General features: G+C 39.0%; 1 protein-coding gene and 1 long non-coding RNA gene across 6 annotated transcripts in view; one reads left to right on the plus strand and one right to left on the minus strand.

Annotated features, from left to right (window-relative positions):
* Positions 1-8,269, plus strand: part of ATXN1 (ataxin 1) — a 324,169-nt gene extending 315,900 nt beyond the window's left edge. For both annotated transcript variants that reach the window (XM_075826607.1, XM_075826608.1), the window contains exon 6: positions 5,351-8,269. In XM_075826607.1, the coding sequence (XP_075682722.1) occupies positions 5,351-5,875 (525 nt within the window). In that variant the 3' untranslated portion in view covers positions 5,876-8,269. The remainder of the gene's footprint in view (positions 1-5,350) is intronic.
* LOC142651645 (uncharacterized) lies at positions 406-11,213 on the minus strand. 4 transcript variants are annotated; one of them, XR_012847665.1, is made up of 4 exons: positions 10,989-11,213; positions 9,670-9,923; positions 1,735-1,997; positions 406-538 (listed from the first exon to the last, which is right to left on the minus strand). It is a non-coding gene; the product is annotated as an uncharacterized LOC142651645 (long non-coding RNA). The 4 variants fall into 4 exon arrangements; XR_012847667.1 differs by having other exon boundaries at positions 9,843-9,923; positions 10,989-11,207; XR_012847668.1 differs by lacking the exon at positions 9,670-9,923 and having other exon boundaries at positions 1,735-1,993; positions 10,989-11,198.
* Between the last annotated feature and the right edge of the window lie 567 nt (positions 11,214-11,780).

Consider the following 11,780-nt stretch of genomic DNA (forward strand, 5'->3'; position numbering starts at 1 on the left):
TGCACTGATAGAGAGAAGGGGCTGCCGATTAGTGCAGTGCAATTTTGCAGCGAAAACGTGCCCATAAATACGGGTAAATACTGGTGACACCGGACCCGTATTTACGGGCACGGGTCCGTAAATACTGGTGCAATACGGGTCGAATACATGTGACCAAGGACCCGTATTTACGCCAGTATTTACGGGAGGAAAAAAAATATGTTTGTGTGCATGAGGCCTAAGGGATGAAGGATCAGGGAGCTTAAAGGTAATTTTTATTCATGCCTTACATATTTTTTATAGTAATAGTATACTTTGAGTATTTAGATCAAAATTCAAACTTTATATCTATAATTTACATTAGACTAATATAAGGAATCAGTGTGGGAATTGAGGACATACTGTACCAAAGATTAGTAACCTTCATTTTATTTGTAGTTTGCCTTAGGATGCCTTTACATGCTTCAATAATGCGTACGATTTCTCACTCACGCGACTATTTAATACTGGTCTTGAAAAGGAAGATTGACACGTGTTTTCATGTGGCGATTTCTCAATACTGCAATGAAATTGAAATCATAGTCATATGGTATAATGGCATGTCGTTGAAATCTGGATGGGTGGTTCAATTGCCAGACGATGAAGCGATTACAAGGCCGGGTTCCCACCGGACAGATACACTGCGTAAAAACCACGCAGTGTATCCGACCTGGAATCCGCAGTACATTCCTCCGAAAGCCGCTTTTTTTGGACAGAATTCCCGCTGTGGAAAGCAGCGGTAAAAAATGCTCATACTTACGTAAGCAGTTGTTATGGCGACACATCCCTTTTGTGCAGTCCGGTCCGGCCTGCTTGGATGACGCTGCAGCCCATGTGACCGCTGCAGTGGTCACATGGGATGTACAGTCATCCCAGGAGTCCCGGCTGCAGGAAGAAGGAGGGCGTTTTGGGTAGGATTTTTTTTCCGTAATTTCGATTTTTGCGGCGTAATCACTGTGAAAGTCAAGTCGCAACACTTGACTTTCTGTTGCGGGTTTTGCATCCCCTTTGAATTCAATGGTGAAAACCCGCAAAGGAAAATCAACAAAAACATAGCATAAATTGACATGCTGCGGAATTAAATTCTGCACCGCAGGCCAATTTCTTAACGTTTACGCTGTGAGTTTTTTCTGCAGCGTGGGCATGAGATTTTCTGAATCGAATCCACTTTGATGCTACTGTAAATGCGGCAGAATTTGCAGGAATTACGCTATGTTGGAACAGGGCCTTAGGGCCCTATTACACTGACATCGTTGAACGGCGCTCGTTTGCTCCTGTCACACGGAGCTATGGATGGGGACGAGCGGTTGTTACTCCGATCACTCGTCCCCATACATTATTATCATGTCGGCAGCGCGTCTCTCTGTTTACACAGTGGGATGTGCTGCCATCAACGATAATATTTAACTTTTTTAAAATGATACGACCAGCAGATGATTGAGTGTTTGCTCGTTCATCTGCTGATCGCTGCCCTGTTTACACAGGGCAATTGTCGGCAATGAGCTTTTCTATGAACGATTGTGTGCCCGATAATCGCTCAGTGTAAAACCCCCTGTAGTATACCCAAAGATCTTCAATCGTCATTTCGACAATCAAAGTGGTCATCTACAAATATTTATATGTTGAGACAAAGGGTATATAAAAATGGGTTTTCTGAACTAGAGTACAAAGAAAACATTATCCCAATCCACTCATTCAGTATAAATCTGTACTTACCCAAAGCAGATATTGTCTCGCTCCTGTCTCTCCTACTCTTTGCTTATCAGAGGTGTCAGGTAATGATGTCATCAGAGCTCAGCCATTTTCCTACCTGCCTATAAATGACAGTCACTGCATGGTCTGAAGAGATAAATACTGCTGGTTCTTGGTTAGATTGGACTTCATAGGAGGTCATTTCTTTGCAGACAGAGAAAGACAGGCAGTGTGCCTGAGTTGTGATAACCCATTGCCTTGAACTTCTGATTTCCTAATATGGCTGCCTATGGAAAATCCAGGAAGGAAAAGATATCCTGACATCTCAGATACAAATGGGGCTATACAAATAACCAGATGCTTTAAATTATGTTAGCAAAGGCGGTGACACACAGTAGCTCTGCTTATTAAGTTTGTGTATTAAGCCTCCCAGTTCACACAGAGTTTTTTGGCGCTGAATTTGACGCGGAAACCACGTCGGAATCAGCGCCAAAAATTGTCCGAAACCGTTTTAGCCGCTCGCAGGGGAAAAAAAGCAACATGTCGCGGTTCCGTCTCTGAGCTCCCAATGAAATCAATGGGAGGCAGTAAAAGCATTTTTTTGCTTAGTTTTTTGCCTGTGGTGCTCAATGGCTGCGGGCGAGAAACGCGTCAAGAAAGTGCGGGCAGGTGAAAATCTGCCACAAAATTCCTGAAGGAACACTCCGTGTGAACTAGGCCTAAGATAGCATATCCTCTTTTTTTAAATTCAGTTGGTGTTAATGTGAGTTTAGTTGCAATAATCTATAGCAGGGATAACCACACTATTGAGACTCCTCACCAAATAACTTATTTTTTGTCCCAAAACAACATGTAAGGCCCCATGCCCACGACCGTAGAATTTGTCCCTAATTGCGGACCGTAATTACGCAATTAAGGACCAATTCACTTCTATTGACCATGGACACCTTCCCATATATTTACGGGAAGGTGACCGAACCGTAGAAAGCCTCCGCAAAAGATAGGCAATGTTCTATCATTTGCTTTTTTCGGACCATGCTCCCATACTTTATATGGTAGCACAGGCCGAAAATGCGTATGGCTGTCTGCGGCCGGCCATGCCCGTAATCGCGAACATTGATTATGGGCACGGCCGTGTGCATGAGGCCTAAAGGTTTGGAAGAGGGAACAAATTATTGTAAAAAAAGAAACAGATAAAAAAAAAAACATTCCTGACACAATACGAATGAATAAAGGAGTTGGTGTTTGAATATCAACAGTTATGAAAAAACGAACATTATTCATCAGAATTCAATGAGTTTCATGGAGGCTGAGAGTTATAATAGTTCTTAGAATCTCCTTCTAGCACATTAGTTGTATAATACCTCCAGTAATTTTGTATGACATTCTTACATTTTTATCAGATTATATAAGGTAATAAATAAATTCTGCTTCTTTTCATTTTCTCAAGGTAGACTTTTCATTGTACTAAACAGTAACCTGGCTTGCTATATGTAAATCTGAAAGAGCTACTTTTTGCAAAGGGACTGCAGTACCAATAGAGCATATGAATCTAAAAAACTAGCACCATCTCTAGCTATATATAGAATATAATTAAAGGGGTTTTCCCATGAGGGACATTTATGACTTATCCACAGGATATGTCATAAATGTCAGATAGATGCGGGTCCCACCTCTGGTACCTGCATCAATCTCTAGAACGGGGCCCCTAAACCCAATTCTACCTCTTTGTATTCCGGCTGATTTCCGACCATGAAGGATAAAATAGTGTAGCTCGCTAAGCTACGTTGTTTCCGAAAGCCCCATAGAACTGAATAGTAGTTACGGAAACAGCGTAGCTCGCATGCTACGCTGCTTCCGTAACTGCCACTCACTACTATGGGAGTTATGTAACTCCCGACCATGTAATCAGTAAGTGGCCGGGAATCAGCGTGAGCATAAAAATCTAGAACGGGGTTTAGGGGGCCCCCTTATAGAGATAGGTGCGGGTCCCAGAGGTGGGACCTGCATCTATCTTACATTTATGACATATCCTGTGAATCCGTCATAAATGTCCCTTATGGGAAAATCCCTTTAATATAAAATATTAAGTAAGTTTGTCAAAACATTACATTACTTATCTTGTACTGATCCTGAGTTACAGCCTTTATGAACTACATTCGCAATTCTGCTGGTTGTTATTGGAAACAGTCAACATGCTTGTCACATACCTAACTGCTTACCTGATCCCTATAATGCTGTAAGACAGTTACTTTTTCTATATCAGACCACACTGTACAGTGCCTCGCGTAAAGACTACACTACTCAGAAATCAAATCTCTAGAACATCGAGTCAGCAAGAAATCCTTAAAATTTTTAGCTTTTCTCTATAAAAAAACCAATAAATTAAACAATGTATTTAAAAAGTTACTTGTATATTAATATTCTAGGAAGAAACAGATTTTTTTCTTCATTGATTAGAGTCCACATAGACAGTGTAGATGGTGCAGCTTAAAGGGAATGTGTCGCTAGAATTTATTTTTTTTGTCAGTTAAACAATTAGTATATAAGTGATTACACATTGTTTTAATTTTGTTAATTTTTTCACAAGTCAGGAAATATTATAAATGCGATTCTAATTTATACCATTTGCATGTGCTGGCCACTAGAGGGAGCAGTTCCCAAAATTGCAGCATGGTCACTGTGGTAAAGTAACCTCATTGATTTATGCTGCAAATTTGGGGTGGACACTCTCCCTCTAGTGTCCTCACACAATCACCCCTCCCTTCTTTTGGCTAGTGCCAGGAGAGGGAGGGGTTTGAATGTCTTCAAACCTCCTACACTGTGTGCCGCCATTTTCTGAGCGACTACAAATGATGGGATTAGATACAGGGCTCAACAGACAGTATCACACAGTCGCACATCATACACAAACATAAATTACCTACTCCTGCACCTGCCGCCGCCTCCGCTGGTCTACCAAAGTTCTTGCCGCCTACGCTACTCTTCCTTGCCCTTGTGTTGAACATATGGCCGGTAGCCGTGGCCGGAAGTAGTCATCTTACTGTCCGGCAGTGGCTTCCGTTCCACATGAAAATGGCGCCGAATTTCGCTCTACGAATGAGCTTCGTTCTGGTCTGTATGGGAACTGCGCATGCACAGTTCACACACAGATGGCTCCCGTTCGCATTCTCTATGGGGTTGTATGTGCTGTATCGCATCTCTGTATGTGTCGTTAATCGACACATACAGAGATGAAAAAAAATTGCAGCCCCATATTGAAGTAAAAGTATGAATACATTAAAAAAATAGAAAGTGACAACACAAATAAATAAAATTTTTGTTTACATTATATTAAAAGCAATATAATAAAAAATTTTTTTAAAAAAAATCATGACACCTTCCCACTTGAACGGTTTAGAGCAGGACAGAGAAAGGAACTCCAGAAAACCGATGCAGCACAGGGATTGAAAGATGAGAAACTGGCCATTGTCCGGACATGATGGATGTTTGGTTGGATATTTGACGACTATAAATATCGTTAACCATTGTACTTTGTATGCAGATGTACTGTCTTGTTCTTTTAGATCATTTACAAATCTGCTAGTTGTCAAATATTGTAAATTTTAAACATGTATTACCCTTTGTTGTATCTCTGCAGGTCAGCGTCGAAGTCTTGATAGAATATCCGTTTTTTGTATTTGGCCAAGGCTGGTCATCATGTAGTCCTGAGAGAACAAGCCAGCTGTTTGATTTGCCATGCTCCAAGTTGTCAGTAGGAGATGTCTGCATATCGCTTACACTCAAGAATCTGAAAAATGGCTCCATAAAGAAGGGGCAACCCATGGATTCAGCTAGCATCTTGCTGAGGCACCCAAAGAATGACAGTCTGTCAGGAAATAGACATAGATATGCAGATCAGGAGAATGGGATTAATCAGGGAAGTGCACAGGTGTCCTCTGAGAATGGTGAACTAAGGTGTCCTGCTGGATTGAACGCGGCGACCTTTCAAGCCAAAATTGAACCTGGCAAACCCATGGTGACAAGGAAGAGGAGGTGGTCTGCCCCAGAATCAAGAAAATTAGAGAAGTCTGAAGATGAACCACCATTGACTCTTCCCAAGCCTTCTTTTATTCCTCAGGAGGTTAAGATTTGCATCGAAGGTCGATCCAATGTAGGCAAGTGAAACATGTTTAGAGAAGAAAAAATAGGCTTACCCTTGTCTTTTTTTATTCAGATTACTGTACTGTAGAATAAATAACCCAGTATTTACACGTTATCATCTTATTTTAGGTTTATGTTATAACATTGTTATAGTTGCGAGTGGTATCTTTCAGGAGACTGTTGGTGCATAACTTCTTTCCACAAGTGTTCACTCGTGCAGTAGCTAGGATTTGGGGGAGCGAAGCTTTCTGCCGTCTTGATGGCCAGGATTATATATACATGGCTTCTGTGATTTAGTGGAAGGGTGCCAACTTCAAAGTTCAAACGACTTCAGCTTTTTCTTTTAGAAAGGATTACAAGGGAAATGAAGAAAATATATTTGGGCTGTCCCTTGTTGGGAGGGTATAGCTTCATGTTTGCTTCTGTTGTAGGTCACTGGCACACACAATCCCAGTTTAATGTCATTGTCTTGTTGACAATGGTAAAGATACCATTTCATATATATATATGTGTGTTTTTTTTTTTCACAATTTGAGCCCTATAGACATCAGTGAACAGACGAGATAATTTCCATAGACTGAAAACATGATAACCATAGATCCACATCATGTTGGCAAGTGGCACTTGGTCTACAGTACCATGTATTCATCCTGAAGAAGCCTAACTGCACAAGATAATGTTAGAGGGACAGAGTCCCTTTTTGCTCGAAAAAGTTTCTACATATTTTGTGCTGTGAAAAAGTCAGTCATTTATGTCCTTTTAATTTTTTTATTATTAATATTAAAACTTTCAATGATAGATCTTCTGATGAAGCGTTGCTTGCCGCTGTAACAAGGCAAACAAAATTTGACAGGACACAGAGTCCAGTAAGATTTACCTCTCTAGTGGATTCTTGCTAGGACACATGCTTGTTATACTGTAGGATTGCGAGTAAATGTCCTAGAAATCCGGCATGTGCTTCCCAGGGTATAAGCACATTGCCTCTAAAGAGCATTAACATCAATTTCTTGCATCATGGGTGCAACTATTTTGTGTTCAACCTTTCTTTAGTTACAACTGGTGCCACCTTTTTTTTTTTTTTTTTACGTTCAGTGTGACACATTAAGGAACAAGAACTGGAGGAGTAATTAGAGATTGTCTATTAGCACTTAAAATGCTGTTCACACTTTATTGCCGAGCATCTTGGTCTAATATTTGCTAAGTACTGTATCTCACTTTTAATCTATGTATTTTAAAATATGTATGTTTTTTTTTCTTTTTTGCTTTTCAATATTTTTTCAACACTGAAACCTACATGAAAATATATAGAGCTTCTTAGAGTAAGATGGCGAAAGTTTTAATGTGGTTTCAAAGGGATGAATGTAATTTTTGACCTAGGATGTGACCGTTTATTGTCCCAAAGGACTACTTTACAGAAGGCACTTTTAGAAGAGAAAGGGTTAAAGTCATATGTGAGCTGACATGATTACAGAGAATTGATAGGGAAATATTAAGCTAGATAGAAAACATAAAATTAATTGTCCAGTGTTTTAAAAAAAGATGGTCTTTAAACAAAAAAAAAAAAGAAAACCACAAAAAAAAAATCTTGCAGTTTGCACATCTTAAGTTTCGCATTTGAATGAAATTCCTGCAAATTAAATGTAATAATGTTGTAGAGACAGGAATGAACAGCTGAAAGAACATGGATACATGTAGCAATTACTTACTATTAACCTGCCTAATGTGTTAGGGTAGTGTTTCTTTCAGTTTCAATCTTTCTGTCACACTGAACATAGTCTGAGAAGGAATTGTGAGGAATGACGGTGTAGTAGAGCTTATGTGGATGGATGTGTGTCAGTGTATGTGTGAGCGTGTGTGTCTTCACCTTCTTATTAACCTCTACAACAAGCACCTATAGTCACGAGTACAAGGAGTTTATGTGTGGATATGCATATTTGCCCATTGTTACGTTAACTAACAAAAAGGAAATCATGCAAAAAAAATCTTTTGACATAAACCATATATTGCACAGATAAAAATATCAATTTGTATCTCCCACTTAGTCCAAAAAGTAACGTGTACCATATGTATATTATACAAAAAACAATTTCAGACTGTCTTTTTATTTTCAGTTGTTCATCCTATAATTTAGTATGGTAACTTGCTCTTGTGGATGAAGATTTAGCCGGTATTTTCCCTTTATTGTTTTAGTTGAGGATTCTGAAAGACTTGTGACAACTTTTTTCCCCCGATTACAGAATCACTGTTGCGTTTCTTTTCTCAGTATCATATTTATCCTTTAGAATTAGATGTTCTAGATGTTGTGTATTTTGTGATATTTGTTACTTGAGTCTTGCACATACTGGCTTTCATGGCCCTAATTTCCAAAGTTAGTGAAATTGTTTCCTTTTTTTTTTTTGTTTTTTTTTTCCTTTATCACTACTCCAGTGTCGTCATCTAGTTTAAATGTAGCTTCAAGAGACAAAATCTCTTTTTAGAATACTGGGTATCTATATACTTGCTTCTAATGGCAGAAAATATTTGCTGTTCCTGCAGGGTATTTCATCTTATCCCATAGAATTTTATTTTATATAGAATTTTTGAATTTGCCAATCGTTGTGAATGGACATAGTTTTTTGTTTTTCTTTCTTTCATCATCAATACCACAAAATGTCTGCAGTGCCTCCATTTAACAGAATCGCAATGCTCTGTTTCACTCTTATGACACAGCACCTATTCTAATAACCGGCGAGCTCTCAGGTACTACTCTCTTATCATGTATTAGTGCGGCAGGGACAGGCTACAGAGGGAATAGAATAGGTTCCTTTCTCTAAAGATAAAGGAATGTCCAGACATTTCACTACACATGAGAACAGCACATGGGCTGAAAATCCACTTACTGGAGTACAGGAAATATTATAGCATGGGTTTAGTTTTAAACTACTTTATGGAATATATCAGGGTACTTCTCAAAAAGCAATTCCCCGATAAATTGTTATTTCCACAATTCCTGCCAAAGCAAGCAACCCAAAATACAGCAAGGCCACTTGAGGCTATGCCTCTGTGTCCCTGTGTATCTATTAGCAGACTAAAGACTACATTTTATGGCATTCTATATTGTCTGAAATTGTGATACAGTCTAAAAGCATGTTGTCTGCTGACAGATAACAGAGAGGCTACAGGGGACGTGACGAATTCCCCCAGCAGTCCTGCTGCAGTTATAGCATTTTTCCATCAATATCATTTCATCTGAACAATTTCCTAAATATTCCTAATATATTTAGCCAAGTGACTTAAAGCTAATCCTATACTGCAATACATATGTGTACATATCGTGACAGAAACACACACACACACACACACACACACACACACCACACACACACACACACACACACACACACACAACACACACATATATATTTCCATTAGTTACATTTCCAAAACAGCAGAGGAGAACATTTAAAATTGAATTATTCAAATAAAATAAAACATTGCGCAATAACCATCTTCTCAAAGTATATTGAAGGAGATGATCATAATAACCTGAATACTACTAGTACTTCAGCCAATCCAGGAAGCAATAAAAGATAGGGGATGAAATTAAAAACTGGCATATCCTGTAGCACTGAACCAATATATCATACTGTAACTCTATATAGCTCAAACCTCTCTTCTCTTTGCCTTACACTCACAGGCTATTCAACAGAACCTCAAAAATCTGATACCCAATTTTACTCAGAATAATTTCTTTAGACCACTTGTTGAGTACTGCGTCTACCTGAACACACTTCCACAAAACCTCCCCCCAGCCCTCATGGGTCATGCATGTCTTACACCGTATTTCTGTCCCCTTTGTTTGTGGACGGACTGATGATGTTCTTCTATTCCTCAGGGCACTTTTTTCTTCTGTTTGATTTGGTATGAGGGATGGGAATGTGTATGGAATTACAATTACCACTATACCATGTGCAAAGGCAACGTAATTCAGATGTTCCTAAAAAACTCACTGGAGCGCCTAAAAGTAAATGCCATGCTATTGCAGCTGTTCCTACTACGAAACATCAGCCTGGAGGATCCCTCATATACACCTTAAGACATAATGAAAGAGGGAGAACAGTGTCAGTGCTGGTTTTTATCTCAATCAAATTAGATTTGATAAAAGTGGGTCTCTCATGGCGAGGCAACACGCAAATAATCATCCTTATTAAACGGGTATTCCCATCTTGTAATGTTATGACATATCGCTAGGCTATGCCATAAAAATATAATTGGTGGGGATGCGATTTCTGGGTGCCCTACCGATCCTAAGAATAAAGGGTTTGAGATCTCCTGTGAATGGGGCTTTTCTGTAGTTCCCTGTGCAGCTAGTGGTCAGAAGCATTTCTGTGCAGGGAACAACTGTGAATAGGCTGCTTTATGGCCCCTTTATTCTGAAGTTCAATGGGGGTCACAGCAGTCGGAGCCCCACCGATGAGAAAGTGATGGCATATCCCTAGCAATATGCCATTACTTTCTATGGTGGGAAACCCCTGTAGGCTTGTAAGGAGCTGGTCATTTGTTTCATTGTGACCACACATGAGCCTGTTGGTCCTTTGTACAGCATGCAGGAAACGTCTAGATTTCTTCATGTCTGCACTGCGGCCATTAAGGGTGGCTCCCGAGTAAATAAATTAAGTCTCGCCACCATGCTGGCTCCAGATACTAACGTGGTAAATAGATGATTTCCTTTAGATCCAACATAAAAGCTGCAAATCATATAGCATAGTAAATAGCAGGAGAGTAGCTGTATGCTGCTCTTAAAAAAGCCTCCTTATGTCAGTGTATGCCTGAGACTGTTATTTAACTTACAGAATACCTTCATAAAATACATGGCGGCTAGACAAATAACAGATTTATTAAATTTTTTAATAACACATAGATTAATTAGTCATTCGTGAGTTGTTCAGGGCCATCAGAAACACATCATATAAACAGGTATCACAGTATCCATGTCCCACTGTAGCACTCAGCTGCATGTACATATAAGTATTTGCCTGTGGACATGCATGTGACTATATATATCTATATATATATATATATATATATATATATATATATACGCATACATACTCACATACACATGCATGCACTATAGAAATCAGAGTGTATCTCACCTCGGTGTGCAGTTGTCAGCAGCGGGAGGGGGGGGATTACGCAGCTGCATGGAGACAAGGCAAAAATAACTTGGTTGCTATGCAACGTCTCTATTATCTCATCCTCAGATGCAATATAGAGTCTCCATACATGATGGCATCACATTTCTATAATGTATTCAGAAATTTGTATCCTTGTATAGGAACTTATATGATGATGGTTTAGAATCCTAGTTGTAGGTTCCGTGTTTGTGACATAGGAACACTTGTCGATGATTCCCAGTATATTGACGGGTGTCAGTCCTGTCTATAGAATGTCCAGGAAGCTCCATGACATCACTGTTCTTTATAGAGATCATTCACATATATTGCCACGTGAAAAAATGAATGTAATATGGGTAATTCACGTACTTGTTTTTTCACTTGATATAGATTTTTAATATCTTTAACTCATGGCTCTGCCATTCGTTACTAAATGTAATTCCTGGGTCAGGTATATATAGCTGTATGTATAGTGAGAAAAAAATACAAATAAAAACAAAAGATATAGATCTATGTGTATATAGACATCATATATATTTTTTACATTTCAAAGTATACATACAGGTGAAGTGTTATTTTTCTACCCCTTACATTCAATAGCAAACCCAAAAGGAACATTGGCACCAAACATTATGGCGCCTCATCAATTAGTAATAGATATTTTTTTAAGAGTGCTATAAACTATACAAGCAACATTAAAGCAGCAGTCCATTGAATTGTTATTGAGGTAGGCAAATACTTATTTTATTGCATGCTCAGGTGAATTGAAAG

Source organism: Rhinoderma darwinii, chromosome 5 (assembly GCF_050947455.1).
Source record: "Rhinoderma darwinii isolate aRhiDar2 chromosome 5, aRhiDar2.hap1, whole genome shotgun sequence".
Classification (NCBI taxonomy): Eukaryota; Metazoa; Chordata; class Amphibia; order Anura; family Rhinodermatidae; genus Rhinoderma; species Rhinoderma darwinii.